This window comes from Ceratosolen solmsi, unplaced genomic scaffold (genome assembly GCF_000503995.2).
Source record: "Ceratosolen solmsi marchali unplaced genomic scaffold, CerSol_1.0 scaffold14, whole genome shotgun sequence".
NCBI classification, from domain to species: Eukaryota; Metazoa; Arthropoda; class Insecta; order Hymenoptera; family Agaonidae; genus Ceratosolen; species Ceratosolen solmsi.
In genome coordinates this window covers 3,410,568-3,430,818 of record NW_011948420.1, presented here as the reverse complement: position 1 = coordinate 3,430,818, position 20,251 = coordinate 3,410,568, and the positions used below count along the sequence as shown (strand labels likewise).

General features: G+C 38.9%; 1 protein-coding gene across 3 annotated transcripts in view; it reads left to right on the top strand.

Annotated features, from left to right (window-relative positions):
• Positions 1-20,251, top strand: part of hth (Meis homeobox homothorax) — a 517,031-nt gene that overhangs the window by 483,143 nt on the left and 13,637 nt on the right. For all 3 annotated transcript variants that reach the window (XM_011498002.1, XM_011498003.1, XM_011498001.1), the window contains one exon: positions 10,519-10,577. In XM_011498002.1, coding sequence (XP_011496304.1) covers positions 10,519-10,577 — 59 coding nt within the window. The remainder of the gene's footprint in view (positions 1-10,518; positions 10,578-20,251) is intronic.

The window sequence follows — 20,251 nt, the reverse complement described above, 5'->3', positions numbered from 1 at the left end:
TTTTACTTCCTTCGTCTCTCACTCACTCTCTCACTCTCTCTCTCTCTCTCTCTCTCTCTCTCTCTCTCTCGACATATATATCGCACTCTTTTTCGCGCTAGCAATCAATCTAAATGACCTCTTATCTCAGCGAGACGTCTTTATGCGGCCGTGCGCCACGTGCCGGTACAGGAAGCGCGCGCCTCTAACGCGCTTTTCCGTCCTGAAATGTAAATAAAAGCAAATTAGCCGCAAGCAATGCTGTTTTCTTTTTGGATTCTCCGTTGCCTGACGTTATGGGGCTCCTTGATGAATGTGGGGCCGAGGGGAGAAAAGATGAAATTGTCAGTGGGATCAAGTCGAGCGTAATGGCCATTACGTGGCGGCGCCCGACGTCCCGGCAAGTCGATTTTCCAAAGTGGCGATTGTCGGACGGGATTATCACGTGCGTATGAGGGGACTCTTTTCCAAAATAGAGAGGGATAGAGTAAGGGCAATGAAATTGACTATATTTTGCTGTGCGTCCAATGGGCGCTTGTAGGTCATGTCGGTTTTTTAAACTCCAAAAAAATTTTTGCCGCCGAAATGCCTCGAAAGTTCTGAATTTTAAGATTATCGCGTAAAAATTAGACCGTTTATCATGTCAGGACAGATATCGCCTATTAATTATAAATTTTAATAAATATTCACTGTCATTTTGTTAATATCATTATTGCCATTTTGATGTTATTGTTTATAAAATTACGACGATAATATTACCCGAGAACGTTATTTGAAGTCATTATGTGCACAATGCATTAACGCTGTAATTACATTTTTAATTTCCATTCCCCATATTAATTTTTCATTCCTCACCTTTTCCCATTATCGCTTTTTCTCATTCATTGTGCACGTATTATAATGTAAATATCCCAAATGATCGAGAGTCCGGCGTTCTTTTTCCCTTCGAGGCGAATAACACACTCAGATGACTAAATTATCGGATATTAGATCAAATTGAAATGTCAGCAGAAGTCATACTGATGAGACAAGGGACAACGACGGGATAATATTTCCGAACGGTGGGTTTCTCTCATCCTTGGAGCGGCTGCAGTTCGTCGGTAGATCCAGTCGCCTAGAACTCGAAGCGGTTGGCACGCCGTTAAGCGCCCCGTCCCCTTCATGCACAGTCGCACCAGCTTCTGGCCGAAAGGACGAACACTGGAGTACATATAGCAACGACGTTGAGCCCCAGGACGATGACAACATTCTCGACCGGCAGTTTATAATAGCGTCAGCAGTTGTTACATATAGAGTGTGTCCGAGCCCCGGAGTTTAAGAGACTGCTACAAGCTGACGCCAGGCCATCGGCGTCGCCCTCGTTGCGTCCCGAGATGAAACCCTGGCCCGGGCGAGAAATGTCCTGACAATCGACTTAGTCAAGAATGTTCGGCGACAGCTGCAAGGCCAATAACTCGCCGCTGGGAACGTGGTAACGGACACCCTTCAAGGGCTGACGATCGGGCTTTAACGGGGAGCTCCTCTACACTTTGGACGAGGCTGCACTTTACGAACGATAGCCTTACGCGATTACCGACTTGGCACAAGGAGGTGACTTTCACGCGTCTCGATTGTTTTCCTTTATTACGTGTATGAAGGTAGGGTGGATAGTGGGGAGGATAAGTGGGCGAGATGATGGGAGAGACGTTCGGATTATGGGAAGGATACTGTCGCAAAAAGTCGTCACAGCGATCGATCGATCAATCACTTCGGCTCCATTGTCTGGAAGCAAATGGTAATTGATGACTTGAGCATTCCTTGGACTATATTATGCCATGCTAATGTAAAGATGAGGCAATGGCCATTAACCAAGGTTGCCGCTATCAAAATTCAGATTAAAATATTGTATTAATACATTAGCAACGATTGCTTTACACGCTGCTAAGTTTTCGCGGATTATACTATTCATTGGCAAATAAAATGACGTGCTATAGCATGCACGGATAATGTTTTAAGGCAATTATTTGTGTTCGTTGCATTAAACTATAATTAAATAATAATAATTTTAATAATCTATAAATATTTTAAGCGACAAATAACAGTTTCAAGGTATTGACCTATCGATATTGGTATAAAGATATTTATTTATCCGAAATAAGTGATCCATTTGATGTGTATGCGCCCAATGCAACATATATTAACTTAAAGTAGCAGTGTTGACCTGTTCATCATCATGTACACGAGTCCTTGTAATTATGGCATAGTAAAAAATATTTGACCGGGGGCATCATTCTCTGGGACTGGGACTTAAAGACTTCGTCTTTATAATTTAATGTTTATGGTAAACCGAACTCCCACAATGTATTTTCCACGTCCCTTTCTAATCCTTGGCTGAAGGCATATGCGCATGCATACGCCTGGTAAATCATGCACCAAAACAAGCAAACAATCATTCGCCTCTCGTTGCGAGTAGTGGGAGGAATGCTACCATTTTACGAATTACGTTCATACGATCAGTTTCGTGAAAGAGGAGTCAACGTACAGCAATACCAGAACACGCATAGTCGAGCGACAAACGGTAGAGGGGGTAGTAGGTCGATACGCGCAGATACGATATATGAAGTGCACACTCGGTCAACCTAGCGAGCGAGTGTGCGCGAGTGTATCTGTGAGCGAGTGAGTTCGCGCGAGAAACCGGACGAGGGGGAGGTAGCGGTAGGTAGGAAGGGCAGCGACGGTGGGCAGCAACGTCCACTGATCACAATTTTGCTGGGGCGACCATTCATCACGTGACATGTGCTCCGCTGCCTGGTTATGCACGTGTTACCCTAATTGCACTGATTAACCAGCGACCTCGTAGTGCAGCACACACATTGTGACGGGAACGAACCGTTCTGCAGCTTGTATATTACGATAGTCCAAGAGCGGCGAAGCCTCCGTATAAGCGCATTTCGCAAAGTCGACGTTAATTGTGATTAGAGGCACTCGAGGAGGCATTCCGACAAACTTTTAACGAAAAACTCTTCGGCAATTTTCCACTCGCTTTCGTGTGTTAATTTCTTCATCCTTTTTTTATATGCAATTTTGGCATTAATTTCCAATAGTAGTCATGTTTAAATTGTTTAAAACTTTTATAATTTAGAATCGTGCCTGTAATTCATGCGATTCAGACAGTTGTATTTATTCTAATAGCATTATTGACTTTAAATAATTGAAACAAATTTCTAATATATATATATATATATATATGCATTTCATGAAAATTAATTGTAAATTATTATAAATACGTAAATCCATACGTAATTGTACTAATCAAATATTTATTTCGTAAATTATCTAGTGATATATATTTTATGAGTATCTGCAATTAAGCGAGCGAATGCTTTTCTTTGTGATTCTAGATAAGAATAAAGTAAAGTGGATAAATATTGATAATATTATGGACCAACAAAAATATTTGAGATAACGAAAAAATTACTTTCAATTCGGAGCAATAGGGTGGAGATAGTTAATAGTTATAAATAACGTATAGTAATAGCTAAACCGAAATCAGAAAAACTTTCAGTAACCAAAACGAAGGCTGAAATACGTAGGGATGAAATCGTGCGTACAACCAACGAGATAAAAACAATTTGGTTATTTTACAATGGCGTTATAGGAAATAGCTGGAGAAAACGGACGAGGTGAGGTCAAGCCGTGGTTATGAGTACACGCATAGTCAATATCGATCTGGGATTTTTGTTTCATCGATGCGCGTGAGCATTCGTCGTTTTATTGGTAGATTCGACGAAGTGCTGCAGCCATTAACATCAGTGCGCTCGAGATTCTGCGGCGTTATCGCGTAGCGCGGAAAATTTATTGACGAGCCCCGGCAAAACAATTATATAAATTTCGGAGCGAATTTTCCGAAAAACCATTCGCTGGCCATAGATTAAATGCAGAGTCACCGAGTTGGCGCACGTTTTCCTGCGCGACTGGACAAAATGGAGGGTATAGGAGAAAGTAGGGGTGGGAGGCAGAGCGGAGGAAAAGCGAGATGAAAGAAAGGAGAATTTATGAAAGGAATAGAAAAAATCGATGGTAAAGGGCAAGAAGAAATGAAATGAGGAAAAATGTTCTGTCGAATGCGTATAATAAAGTGCATAAATATTAGTTGTAAAAAAAATGAACATTGCTCATTAGAGATGAGTCATTGTTATGTACGAAAATTCTTTAAGAAAGGAAAAATCATGAAAATGGTAATTTATATCACTTTTGTCATAATGTAATTACTCTACGACTTTCTTACGCAATAACTGATTCGATGATTTGTATTTATAATAATAAGTATGGAATAAGTAGAAGCAGTATTTTAATATAAATAGTCCATTAAATTAAAATTTATCCTAACTTTTAAGGAAAGGGAGAATTGATAAATGGAATTATTATTAGGTAAAGCTCCGTAGTTAAATTCAATAAAACTTTATATTTACCAATTTTAACATATTACATTTAGGTGACGCTTATACACATATCGAAAATTTGCTAATTAAATTAAATATTTGTTTATTTTCGGGCTATGGCACTTTAACGATTATATTGACAGAAAACATAGTCGAAAACTTGCAAAATCTACATAAGTAAATGCGAAAATAGTCTCACAATAATATTCATAGCCAAAGCTGCATTTATTTAATATTGTTAAAACACGAGAAGCACTATCTTCTATCCAAATATAAAGTTAATGGATCTTACACAATTGTTACATATTCTCATTACATATTCACCTTAAGTGCCCAATGAAAAATACATTTTTAACCACCTCACTCACCCCACCCGCTTTAGAATCATCAAGGCGTATTTAAATCGATGACGTGAGCTAAATTACAACGCTGACGTGCGGGAGCTGTCGACTCGTGTCCAATCTGCCCAATCGTCCGTATCGTCAACGCGCGAATGCACCACTTCCATGATTATCGGTCAATGTCCAAGATGTACTCATGGAAAATCGTAAATCCTCGATATCCAGCCAATGAGGATGCACGCTTGCATTCGCCTTACGTGTTACTCTCATTGGACATGCTCCGTGGCTATTGAGCATTGAGACATTTCGGATCTCGAGTGTACTTTAGTCGTTATGTATTTATTAGCTTTCCAATAATTCCGGCTACTTAATGTTAATTACGCGAAATCCATTTCCGCAATGATATTATAGATCTAATTAGTCCATTGTTAGATGTGCGAATAATTCATAATTAAAGTGGTTAGTTGTTAGTGTCCCTTATTGACGATGAAACATGATTTTAAAAGTGCAATTGCATTTGAAATGCTCGAATGATGTAGCATTATCATTGAGCTTTTTTAATCGGAGGCTGCAATTCAGCGTACAATTATTTGTTAAGTATAAATATAAGTATGTCTATAAATATAATCATTATTTAAATATTGTCGATCTCTTGGACATTGGACGTAACTATAGCACTTTCTTCGTAATTTTTTTAGTACTTTTCATAATCAATTGTATCATCGTATTATTTTTAAGAAACTGAAATATGAAAATGTCTAAAGTGTATGCCTGTGAAAGTATTAATGGAATTTTCCGAGGCCTCGCTTTTGAGTGATAAACGATCGCTCAGAAAATGTTTCGAAATGGTCGCTTCTGCTACAAGAGAGTAAAACGAAATTAGAAAAGGCATTACGCGGCCACATACTGCCAAGTTTCTTCTGGCAGTCCCCTTTCGCTCTCTTTAATTCTTCTTTCGCTTTTGCAAGCATTAGCGACCTCGGTCGAAACACGGCTTGTACGAGCCAACGAAATTGATTACTAATAGTACTTTGGGCATGCTCTCCCTACTCTCTCTCTTACCCTTTCGTCTGCGCACTTTCCTGCACTTCGCTTACAAGCTCGCTCAAAAGCGCGATAATGATGTTTTGATGAGACTGAGCGAGTAAAACAGATGAAGAGAGAGAGAGAGAGAGATTCTCTTTTCGTGCACACATAGACTATATTTAACTAATGGAAGCTCTTCGATAATTGCAAATGGTTTACAGCTCTCTCGCCCCTTTCTTTTTTTAATATTCCCCCACTCCCACTCCATATATATTTAAATTCAAGCTAAAATTCATCGATTCATTATTATTTAAAATCACGGCTTTATGTTCAATTTATAGGTAATTATAATAAGGTAATATTTTTCTTCGCTGTTGAAAACTTTCTTCGTGGAGTTTTAAAAGACAATAGTATCATGGCGTATAATATAATAATTTACCAATCTATGTATCTTTTAAACTTTATACAATATACATACATACATGCTAATTATGAAACAAATTATGTAACAAGATGGAATAAACTTTCAACTATTTAAATGGTACAAAATGTGCGGTAAAGTAGGAAAAAGAGAAATCCCCATTTTAATTGATATATTTGGAGATCATGAATGAGGTCTTCAACCCATATACAACCAGTTTGAGTCAATCATATGCATACGTACACGAAAACCCGAACGTGTCGTATTTGGGTGTCTGTCGCATATTATTCATATATGCATGCTGAGTGCATTAAATTTAGTCATGGTGAAGAAGGTCATACAGGGGACAATCCCCCATATACATAGACCTTTGGATTTTATGCCTTTTTTACGCAGAAGGGTCATATGCTTGGTTCTCCTCGATACTCCATAAAAATATTCCCAATGCTTCCAGTTCCTTGGCAATAATTATTTCGTAGTAATTTTCTTCGTTTAGAAATTAAATTCACTTTTCTATTTTATCCGGCTATTGGGCCATAATTATGTTGAACAAATTTTGTTAAATCATATTTACCGAAAGATTTACCAAGAGAGAAATCTATTTGAAAAATCAATGATAAAATTGCTTAATAAACATAATAATTCTTATTAAATTATAGTATGTTTTGCGAGACTCAATTAGAATAATTTCGTAAGCTAAACAAGAAAGTAACTGCATTAAAAAATGACATTTTTTTTTTTTTGTACTTCATTGCTCATCATTTTAAAAAACAGCCGTTACATAATTGTATACGTCATTATGCGAATTGATAATCTCTCGTAAATTTATCAATATCTATACTATAAATTGCTTGATAAAGGTAAAATTACGATGAGAGGAGAAAAGAGGAAATGAGAGAGAGAGAGAGAGAGAGAGAGAGAGAGAGAGAGAGAGGGAATGAGAGAGAGAGAGTGAGAGTAAGTGAGAAAGAGAATGAGATAGATAAAGAAATGCTAAAATTAGTGGGTTGATAATCGAAGAAAAATTTATAATTACGGAGAATCGCATAAAAAAAACTAGCAGTACAAACCTTATTAAAAAGTTCAAAAGTGAATTTCCAGGCGTGTGAGCGAAGGATATATAGTCGAAGGAAATCATAGAAGATCCAAGAGTGTTTTGTCATCTCGGTTGGAACGCACTCAGCAATAATCTGTCGCCTTGTTTTTCATTCATCGCATCGACGTGTGGGTATCGCTCGGGGAATATGTGCCATCAATCGAGGATAATCGGCACGCGAGATACTATTATCGTTATGTACCCAGATTATATGAACGAAAAAGTGCGCAACGATAAAATTCGTACCGTCGAGTCTCCACGTGTCTTATTCTAAGGATGTGTACGTTTATTGGCTAATATTAGCGGAATGTGTATTCATTAGTTGTCGATAAATGTCAGAAATAATTTCTCCTTTCATTTCTAGACGTATCGGAGATAAAATTATATAGTCGTTTTATCATCAGTTGGCGATGGATTTCTTAGTTATACAATTATTATTTATTATTTCATGCTTATATAAAAATCATTAATTACATAAATTATGAATTTTTTTTTTAATAATTTTCAATCTTCATGAACTACTTTATATATTTGTATGTATAAATATTTTATATAAATAATAGTGGACAATCAATAAAGTTATCGTCGCATATTACCTATACTAGGCTAAAAATGATACGACATGTAATATTTTAACAAATTCTACTAGTAAATAATTTTCATAGGAAACTTCGTAAAAAAATTTTTTTTCTTATTTATATCGGCCGTTTTTCTAAACCAAATAAATTATAGATTAAATTTGAAACTTGAAAAGACTAAAAAATGAAGCTCACATCCATCAAAGTTAATATTCTTTTATCGTACTTCAGTTTTTAAAATAGGTTATTAAATTATTATGCACAGTGAACTTACCATCTAGATAATTTGAAATTCATTCTCTGCTTATGAATCAATAAATTCCCTCAAATTCTTCAAATAAACTTGAGAGCTCGTATAATTCAAGTTCACGCGAGTCTACCTCCTCAAATTCGCGAAGCGTACTATTTTTTTTAAAATTGATTTCAGACAATTCATTTGTAATGATAATAATGTAACTAAGACGAGGCAGTGAGGGGCTGTAGAGAAAAGTTACGAAAGCATAGCTGTAGATGTAAGAACGCCGTACTTTCACCGAGTTATTTCGACTGTAAAATTTTATCGGCCCGCGCCCGCGCTACGAGTTTCCCAGCATTGAGAATCCACCGATATTTTTGCTACTGGAACCTGCCTACACTTCACCCTCCCTTGGCGCTCGTTTACGCGGGTCGCGCGTCGTCGTTTCTCGTACTGTGGTGCAATTCGCGTTGGTGGGCACCATTGTTCGGGCGATATTTCAGCTCCGGCCCCGCCGTCAATGGACACGGGGGTGGGTATGGAGATGGCATGAGGTAGTCAGCTGTTAGTGACGTGCCGCCGGAGTTTGCCGGTGTGCACAAGGGGGGTGTCTACGAGGATAGGGATTTGGCTAGTATGCGAGATGTTGTTAAGGTGAAGTGGGAGGGGTGAAGTGCGAAGAATGGGGAGGCCAGTAGTGGCGGGATTGGAAAAAATGTCAGGATCGCGCGAAAAAAAGAATATGCTTTCGAGTGTTCCTTTCACGCATGTTGGATCATGGAAAGAGAATGAATGAGGAAGGGGAGGGAGTGAGAGGACGCCCTTATCAAAATGATATTTTTAATATTCAGTTTCTGTCTCTGCTTTCGATCATTGACAATTCCAATTCTAATATCGTAATATTCGGACTCGGACAGTTACATTATAAGTCGCTGTTTGTATAGAAATCAATCCTATTTTATTTCCAGTATTTTTAATCTGTTACTTAAGAAGACAACATATCCGCCAAATGTCTCTCTTCGGGGCTTATGGGCTTATTATCATATTAGCGAATATAATGGAAATTAGTCACAAAAAGACGAAAGGCCTAGGCCAGAATATACCCACGAGAAACGGGAAAGAGAAGAGGGTAAAATCGGGTGAAGTTTCCACGCATCGTCAATTTTCCAACGACGCGCGTCCATTGTGCGGCCCCAAAGCATTGCTCGAGTTCTACACTCGTTTGGACAAGCCGAAGCGGTAGGCATTAACGTGATAATAGAAGGCGTCGGTACGGGTAACTGACTCTCTATAAGCGCGAATTCAATAATTATTATTCATAACAGTGCCCCCGTACAGCCACCCCATTCCTACCTAATTCTCCATCCAATCGAAAGAGCAAGCATTTCTTGATGAGAGAAGTGAGAAAACAGCGTGCGTGCGTGCGTCGTTCGTGCGTGTGCGTGCGTGCGTGTGTGTGTGTGTGTGTGTGTGCGTCCTTGTGCGTGTGTGTGTGTGACAGACCGAGAGAAAGAGAGAGAAAGGAGAAATTCATCCAGGCGTAAGGAAATCGGGGTAAGAAGAAGCCCAGTCCACGCCGCAAAACAAGAGAACCCTCCTTCACCCTCTCGCTCATGCAATCTCCGCTCGCTCAAAAGCGAGCAAGACCGACCGATATAAAGCTGAGAAAGGAATGGGAGATAGAAAGGAAGGACGACTCTGCTGAAGTCAGTCGAGCGGAAACCCAATCACTTCCGACGTCTGCGCCCATTAGGGCGCCGCGACGCTGACGTCGGCTGACGTACAGACCTTCCACCATTTCGTCCTGCCATATAGCTTCCAGCTTCTTCTTTTTGTTTGCGCGTGCGGGAAGAAGTCGTCGAGCCAGGACAAAACACAACCGCAAAGCCATTGTCGGTTTTTCCGTTTACTTGTGCCCACGACGACTAATGATGTATCGCGGAAGACGATTCTTTATTAAAGGGCGCTATTATCCAAGCGAATCTGTGGTTTCATTAGGAGGTCACTTCTACTTGAGCGAGTAAAAGGAGCCTTATCCGATTTAACGAGGATGAATTCGCAATCGTCCAGCGGTCTATTGTTGCCTTTAATGAAAAGCGCTGATAATTTGCCGTCTGATACAGTGATTTCGTTGAGATAGTCTTGAAATTGATATATCTTGTTTAGCTTGTATATACCTGATTTTTCCAATGAAATACATTTCAAATAATATTGCGAATAAATCTCTAAGAATAGTAAGTTCAGTAATAATCACATGTAAACTATGTGAATGCAAGGAACAATAAGTAATAAAGAATTTGATAACAAATTTGAAATTAATGCATTGGCGTTATACGATATAATACGTTTCACTTATAAATCTCAACCGATTTTCTGGTTTAATTACAAATTTCTAATTAAAATATTTTTAATTTCCTATAGGTTCATCAATGCGAGGCGTAGAATTGTTCAACCTATGATAGACCAGAGCAATCGAGCCGGTAAGTCAAGACCACCAATATTATTAATGCCAATTTTTACACGCTACCCACACGCACACGCACTCGGACACGTACACTCATCTAAATACATATATAAGCACAATACTGGTATCCAATTATAAGTTCTTACAAAGTTCCATTCATTAAAAGTAATTATACACAAGTAATAAGTTTAACTTCGTATATATGAGAATGGATTTCGCCTGATATATATTGATTAACACTACTGACTTGTTTCAAATCAGGAATTGGCATTTTCAAAATGTAATCGATTTTATACTCGTCAGGTTTCATGATTAAATGTTTAAGAAATTAAAAATTTAATGCACATCGAGTAAAATTACAATGATATAATTAAATTAAATGTAAAAAATGATAACATCAACTACTTTAAATTCAGTCATATTTCTACAATAAAATGTATTTGTTAAAAATACATATTTTCGAATGAATATCAAATATTTTTAAAATGAATCTTTTTCTTTAATAAAATAAAAATGAAAACCAAAAAAAACAGAAATATTGGATAATGCAGAGAATTTTAACAAAGTGAAAAATTCAAAATTGACAAGACGGCAGCGTCACCTTGTGTCATATGCGTATAATCCATGGAAACGAGGCATTTACGAGGTGGGAATCACTTCGTTTGTAGTAAAACAGGCGAGAGCCCCCTTAGCCGAGAAAAAAAGGACAAAATAGTGTAGAAAGAAAGAAAAGGGAAGGGGATAACGCGGCGGATAACGATGGGATAATTGCCATTGGTGATCAGAGCCGGTTTTACGATCCGGCAACATGCGGCACTACTACGCTCCGCCGTTGTTTCGCCTCTTTTACCTCCCTTTTGAGGATCCAAAGTAATTCACATCCTTCTCGATCTCCCTTCCTTTGTCTTTCGATTACAGTCTCCTTTACAGAGATTTCTTTCCCTGCTCTCAGTTTTTCCGAAGTCAGACCGAGCGAAGTGCCGCTCTTAGAAGAAACTGGAGGTCCGTGTGCCGCCACCCAGACCGTCTTTTCCTTTGCTGGACCCTCCAAGTAACGGCCGAGACATAAGGGCGATTCGCGTATTTTTACAACTGCTGCCTCTTCGTTGGTCCATACCATCCCCTTGGACTCCTCCATCTCATAAACACTCACTGAGTTACGGGTTGTTTGCCTTGTCCAAACTGGGCTTTAAGGGTGTTTTAGAGAGGCTACACTTACGATATTCGCAGAAGCACCGCCGTCAATTTTCCGGTGTTCTTCTTTATGTATAAGGAGGACCGCTCCTGGATGGATTCCTTTTTTATTGGCGAAATCTGGCTTGAGTCGGTTACTCTGTTACTATTTTGACGTTAAGGAGAAATAGATGATGTGAACATTTCAAATCTGATAGAAAGAGTTTATTACCTCGTAAAAGACGGATTTCTTTTATTATTAATTTCTTTTATGGCCTTAGAAGACTGTAATACAAAATGGTCTCGTTCGTTCTTTGTTTAATATATTTGTAATGCTTTATGAACCTTATTGAAGGAACCTTATTGAAACAAATCACATGTGCTTTTTATGATATTACGATATTATCGAAATTAATATTATTTTAACGATTATCTAGAAATCTTATATTAGATTTCTACCAATCATCAGCTGGCTGAGAGTTTACTCAATTTAATACCCCTTTTATTATTATAAATGATTTTCAGGTTCTCTACGGTTTCAAATCTTTAGAATGTAAGAAAAACCTTTTTTCGGCGAAAATTCAAATCATATTTTCCAGGTAATCCAGCAATTAAAAACCTTTTAACCTTATTCAGATAAGATAAGAGGCATAATTGACATGTCTACTATCGCAGTAAAATAGTGGATCGTAGAAAATCAAGAAAGATTCGCACATTCAAGAAGCGGCTATAGCGACTACTGCTACTATTATCGACCCAAAGACCCCGCCCGCGTGATCTCAAAAGTAGCTGAGAGTGGAAACTCGTGTTCGTCAGATTATCATCTACGAAGTCAATCCTCATCATGGCTATTTCGCATTCTTCTCTCTCTCTCTCTCTCTTTCTCTCCTCCTCAACTTCTACATCCCTTCATCTTCCTCCCCCTTTCTCTCTTCCACGCTTGTTCGTACTTTCGCACCGGCACTTTTACCCCTTCTTTTATCTCAAATTTACCGTGCACTTACTCGTCTTGGCATCCTCGTTTCGATAAGTGATATTGCATAGAAATGAATGGATTATACTTTATTTAAGATTATAAAATCAATGAAAAATGATAGAATAAATTCAAAGTGAAATCATGAGGGACTGTTGTTGTGTATTTTCCAATTATATAAAATTGAACTATCAATTTCCACTATAAACATCTCCTAGTCGTTAAAATATTTCTCACGTCTCTTAAAAGTGATCATCTATCTTTGAAAATCCAATCTTGGCATATCACTAGTAATAACAATTTCATTATACATTTTGCTACATTTTTCGTGCTTAAAGTTGATGAAAGTTATATGTCGAGTACTTATTTTCTTAGCTGTACAAATAAAACTTCTCACAGTAATAATTGATAAAAAATTTTTCATTTACTACTTTACAGTTTCTCAAATTCTATCATCCTCTTACTCTCTTTCTCTCTCTCTCTCTTCATTTCACTCCTTCTCATTTGAAGCTCGATATATATTGCTCGTCTGACACGTCAACTCCATTCGATACAGTTTCGCGATACCTTAATAACCAAAATATCGCCCCTAGGGCAGATTTTGTTGTCTGTCGGAAACCATAAATGATAAATGTGCTTTTGGCTGTCCCCGAGCTTCCCCGGGGAAGGAAAGCTTCGACCACTTAACCCGCGCTTTATCTTCCGAATGGACATCTCGAGCTTTTTGCTACATAAATAGTGTATTCAGCTATATATTTAACCTGGTTTTCGTATTTCGATATAAAACTCCTAGTTACATATAGGCTTCTCTCTCTCTCTCTCTCTCTCTCTCTCTCTCTCTCTATACATATATATATCAATTCATTTAAGGCATTAAAAACAAATACTGTAATATAAATAGTATCGATGGCTTATAGAGTGTTTTGTACTGTAAAGTTTTCTTCTATTGTACTTTAAATTAAAAAAAAAAATTGTAAATTGATAGATAATATAGTTTGGAATAATAATGAATTATACATGATTGGGCGACCCCATGATATTCCAATAGCTCGTGAAAATATCGTATAAAAATCTTACACATTGTTGGTAGTTTCTTTTAATACTCATGTGGTATGGTTATTTCCCGTAAGGCGTTGAAAAGTGTTTTTAGTCGACTGTTGAGTAGCGGCACGCATAACCAATCAAATTATTGTTACCAGTCGCCGTTTGTCGACGAGTTGGTCCGACACCAATCCTCACCTGAGCTCTCTCCTATAGATTGTGTATCTCGTCAGATAATAAAGTGCTCGCAGCGCGCGCATACATGCGTCCGCGTAGACATGCAATATACTGGCGAGTCGAGAGGTAATGATCAAGCCGGTCTCCTCCCGTCTGCATCATCAATCATACTTTCATTACGAGGATTGGCCGCCCAGCATTGCCTCGCACATCCAGTACCCGTTGAACATTGTTATTACAGATAATACTGTGTGCGTATCGCTCGTCCGTGTAAGTTGTCGTCATTGCATCATCGCATAATGGCGAGCACTACTTGATGTACCTTTCGCCTGACGCGCATCGTCTTGTACTACTGATGCCGCAGCAGATCCAGGATTTATCAGGAGCGACGCCAGGGATGAAATCAGGCGTGCTCCGAGCTGTTCAATTTTAGCGTCAATATCCTGCCGTGCTTCGGCGATATTATAACTGCGCTGTGGGTAATCATTACTGCTTATATGTTCCGACGCTCGTTTTTTTTACCCCTTGCCTCGTAAAATATTGTACTTGCGAGAGCTCGTTATTCCTCGTTTTTATTTTCTTCTACTTCAACTCAGATGTTTCAGATATTGCTGTTTATTTCTTTGTTATGACGCTCGAATTACGAGATAAGGATGCACGTAGTTGGGGCAACCTATTTTTATGAAATATCCTTTATTTTCTCGATCAGTGATAACGATGTATTTAAAACAGCGAATCAAATGTGATGAAATAGAACCATTAAAAATTATTACCTTTCTTAAATCTATCATTTATCACGTCGATTTTAACTGTGCTAACGAGCTCATTATTTAAAGGCCTTCATTCCTGCCACCTATTTGAATCAATCGATAAATATTTTTATTACTTAAACAATATATGAAATTTATTACAGCTTAAGAATAAAAATAACAAAATAATAAAGATAGTATCTTCTAACCCCTCCCCCCTCCCTCTATCACTCACTCACTCACTCACTCTCTCTCTCTCTCTCTCTCTCTCTCTCTCTCTCTTGAATAGAATTAATATTCACTCGAAATTTCAATTAAAAATTGTGAAATATTTGTGTAAACATCAAATATTCCATTAATCTAAATCCAATGATTCAAAAAATTCCAACAGCTCGATTCATTATCTCACTATTCGCACTCGTGGTTCGCACTCGCATACCTCGCGGTTTATCGTACGGTGGCAAGTGTCGCATTCGGAAAATTAGCGTAAAATTAGCAGACGGTGTCGAGAGGAGAGAAGAGAGGCTCTGCGACCCCTTCGCTTGGGGCAAATGAGCACCAGTAGCCATAAACGCTCGTACAGATTTAACACGGCCGTTCCTAATACCGCTCATAAAATGCGCGATCCCTTTTAAATCGCGCCATCTCGATCGCGCTAGCGTATCCCACCTCCATGTGCCCTCCTCGTCGTCGCGCCTACCAACCGATGCACGCGAACCAGTTCAACTATAAACTATAAAGCTGCAGTGCATCATTTTACGATGTACAACTACTAGAGTCATCGCCGTCTCCTCGGTACGCGTCAGCCGGCTAGATTCTATTACTATTATGCAAGGATTGCGGTCCGAGGCCTTTTCGGTCTACATCCCAAGTTTGCTACGCGACTCATGTGCGATATTTTCAGTTAGACATAAAAATTTTATTTCCTTCTTTTTTCAAAGCGTTGTAAAAAATGCTATTAGAGTTTGCGATAATTACACGGAAATAGGTATATGGCGAATTTCTTAGTGGATAATAAAAGTTCCGTACTAGACTATTCAATCCAATTGATGCTTTCTCAAGGATACCTTTTTTTTCTTTATTTTTTACTTCCTGGACTCGACAACTTTACCAGCTTCTATTCATTATCGGCTGATTAATGTGTCATAATCATAATTATATATATATATATATATATATATATAAGCGCAATTATGGACAATATTTGTAATTTATAAAGAAATTAAGAACTCTAATGATAATCTTTATGATTATTAATAAGAGCGCGTATAATTGGTAAGCCGAAAAGCGTATGAAAACGTGTGATAAGAATCTGTCGAATAGTAATTCCGAATGAGAACAATTGTGACTCGAAGAAACGGAAGAAATAACTGTGCCGCGTCTACGTATCTTAGTAGTTAAACACAGGTTGAATCGGCCTTATACTTCCGGGTGAGGGTCAGCGACGGAGTTGTAAAAATGTAACGTCGCTCTGAAGTACCGTAAAGCTGTGACCGTAAGGTGCATTTTGTTACGGCACTGATAATAAAGGAGCTGTCTTTAAGTACAGACGAGGAGACGAAATGTTTCACGAAAGTTGAGGCGATTCGATAAAATCTACAACGACTATAGAATCCTTACTTAACTTGAACTTTCGACCCAGTAAACTACCGTTTTATGACATCTTAAAACGTTATATTTTCGTATTGTGTAATTTCGACGGTGTTTATATGTATTGCGATAACGATTATGGACATCATAGACTACCGTTCATACTATATTACATCTTTCAAATTTATTAATGCTCATAATAATAGATTTAATCGTAGTTGCTATAAAAATCATCGTTTTATCAAAAACGTTTGGAAGAATGTAAAAGACGTAATACTCGACGGAACCGGCTTCTTAAGCACAATTAAAGAACGTTAATATTATCGATTGGCTAAAGTAAAAATAAAAATAAAAAATAAAAAGTAAAAGTAAAATAAAAATAATAACGACTTATTCATTTTTGTAAATTGTTTCAAATATGCGGATTTCTTCTTTTCTTTTCTTTTTATTCAAGCTATTAATAGCAGTGCTCGTCACTAGACGAAAATCACGAAACAATGAAATAGGATACGCAAGTCAGTATAAACGAAACGTTGCGTGTAATGAGAGTTAATGTCTTGATGACTTAATGTCTTTGCAAGACCCTTAATTCTTATAGTTATAATTGACTTGTTGATATAAAGGGAGGACAAAACAATCCATCATTACAGCCAAGTCTTTGATATGACCGGCCAGAATTCAAATGCAATCGAAGTAACAAGACTCCGCCAAGGCTGATTTAATAACAAGCCGCGGGGTCGTTGGCTAATGACATAAAACGTCAACGTATTCTCGACTCGGTATTGGCGGTCCTCGTATAGAGGTCTCCGTCGCGGCGGCAACAGCCTCGTACTCCAGCGAACGAAGCATCGGCAGCGCGCAATTACGCTTCCGAGTACGTCCGCGTCGCGGAACTTGGAACCCTGCGCGAGCAATAAAGCGAAACTCGAAGTGCGTGTCCAAACTATAATCTCAATAAACATCGCTCACACGCCGTAGCTCACGCGGCTGACTCCTCACCACGGCTCTTACCACGGCCCTTACCACGGCCCTTACCACGGCCCTTACCACGGCCCTTTACCAGAATCCGGCGCGCGCGCGCGCGCGCGTCCATCGTCAACGCGGCCCGACCGGCGCGTCAATCTTACCCGCTGGATGTCATAATTGCCTGAGCCTCTTGGCTTATTGCGGCCGCAAACACATTCCTACGGTAGCTACGGTGCCGGGGTCAAGCCATACGTCACTTGACGCCGCCTCGTCGGCGTTCAAGAGCACCGACGTCTGATTGTCGTTTACGACCCGCAGTCCGTTCCCGCCGCCTGGACGACGCTAAGTCTTTGTACCCCGGCTCCTTTTTCTCATTCTGCGGCGTCGTCTTCTCCGTCGTCCATCGATTCACTTTTGCCAGTCGCCGAAGGAGTGAAGAAGAGAGAAAATGAAAGAGAACGAGGGAAGCAGATGGACGTACTAGGGAGTGTGAAAGCGAGAGAGAGAGAGAGAGAGAGAAGGAGAGAAGGAGAGGAAATGGTTTATTACCGTAGCAGTCGCACACCTTTTGGGATTCGATTTAATGTCCGTGTGCCGTTTTTGCTACTTTCATGGTCGGCTTTGTCCATATTTTCTTTTAATGTACTGAAAATGCATAATTACGTTTATTTAAACATCGCTCGAAAATAATCGTTTCATGAAATGGACATCGGTAATATTTTTTTTTTCCCAAATGCTTTTTTACAAAATTTCTTAACGCTCATTTTACTTACATTGTTTAATTATTAATCTTATTACATTTATTATTTCAAAATTTTATACATCTTTGAAACGTACGACCAATTTATTATTGTATTTATTAATATAAAAAGCTATTTTTGATGAGGTTTTTACTTAATATTACACCATCCGATAATTTGTATTAACAAAATTATGTGACATAAATTCTTATGGAAATATTTAAAAGTTTGATTTATATTATTATGAAAGATAGAAGCAAACATTATATATATGATCTATATGAGGTATCTCTCAAAAACAGAAACTTCATACAAAGATTATCACGCAAGTATCAACTACCATCGCCTAATTTGCAATTCTAATCTATAAAGTCATTTTTAACTCTCTTTATCAGTACATATCCCAAACTCAGAAAAAACGAATTACAGTCTCCCTTTCTTGCATAGTCCATGAAGAAGAAGCAAATAAAGGTCCCCAAAAAGATTGCACCCGGACCACTTCGCTCTTCTCTTCTGTTTTCCTCGATATCTCTCTTTCTCTTTCTTCATTCTCTCTCTCTCTCTCTCTCGCTCTCGCTCTCGCTCTCTCTCTCTCTCTCTCTCTCGCTCTCTCCCTCTTCAACCCTGACGAATTCGAAAAAAGGGTCGTTGCTATCGAATATTCCGAGTGGTCTGAGCCATCGAGCAAGTCGGACCCCATCGAATCTAGACGCGAACCATTCGTCACGCACTCGCTGAGAGGTTCACCTCGATAACGCCACCGCTTTTCTCTCGCTCTTCAATTCTCTCTCTCTCTCTCTCTCTGTTTCTCTCTCTCCTTCTCTCTCTTTCCATGTTCTGTGGCACTGAGCTCGCTTGCTCGCTCGCCCTTTTGTAGATACGCAGACGGATTTTGCGGATAGAACGCTCACGCGCTATCTGCCATCCCGAAGCGGTGCCCCTCTTTTCTCTCTCTCTCTCTCTCTCTCTCTCTCGCTCTCTCACTCTCTATCCCTCTCTTTCTTTTATTCTCGTACTCGGACCCTATGAACTTTTTCCATGTGCTCACTCTATCCTTACTTTCGATCCATGGCCATCCCTTCCGCGAGCACGCCATCAATCAAGCTTGTCAATTTGTAATGGCGATTTTCTGTGTCCATCTCGAGCCAGGATCCGAGCTTATTCTCTCTTTCTCTTTTTCTCTTTAATTTTTGTAGAACGGAGAGCCATTTTTTCTTTCTTTTTTTTTATCCTTGCTGGCTATTTTTCCAAGACTCCTTTAGTTTCTGCTCTTGGTCATTTTCTCCTTTCCTCCCCCTGCCAATGTTCCTTCCACTCTAATTTTCTCCATCTCCTTTTTCTTTCCACTTTATTTTTTTTTCTTCAATAAGATCATCTTAGTCCAATGGAATACATCCTGGATACTCTCCGATGTGTTTCTCGCGCGACTAAATATAATGGATATCCCGGGGTCAGAAATTGGAAAGAATTGCGACAGTCTTACTTCCAGTCATTTAGAAAACGTGAAGAGGGCTAAAGTCCCTCGTCCCCCTCCCCAGCCCCTCTTACACACAAATTGTCTCTTTATCTTTCTGTTGGTGTCTCGCACTCGCAACAAACTCCAAAAGATTGATCCCCGACTAGCTTGTGGCAGCCTCTCGAAGCTTCTCCACGGAGACTATCCTGCGGTACGCGCGGTTGTACTCGATGTTCCGGGATCGAGTCTCCTGGGGACTCCGCTGTCGCTGTAACTGCCTTTCATCTCATTTGTTCATTTTTTCGGTTTCGTCGCTTTCAGCACATTCACGGAACTCGCGTTGCATTTCATTTTGTGTAGGTAAGAATTCAATTAGGGCAAGCGGAGCTATTAAGAATGTAAGGGCTCGGAACATTTTAATTCATCAAGTTAGTTATGTGGTGTTTATTGAAAAAGTCTCATGAATCTTGAAGTAATTAAGAACTTAAAGATAAAAAATTATTGGTATTTTTATTTTGTTGTTATATATTGGCAATGCCAAATGTCTTATAGAAATGAACAGAAGCAATAGGGCGATTGCATAGAAGGCCTTATTTCTCGTAAATTCATAATGCGTCTGCATAAGTATGAAGACGTAATAGTCGTCCGAAATAACAAGCAGTTAATTTTAATGCATATTAAAGTTAAAATTTCGAAATACCTGCTGAAACTGCCCACTTATTAATAATATATATGCGACGGCGATGAACGACGAGCTAGTCGGTAATATCAGATGTGAAATGCTAATGCGCAAAACGCTAGTCTATAGTTGCACTCTTTCAGCAC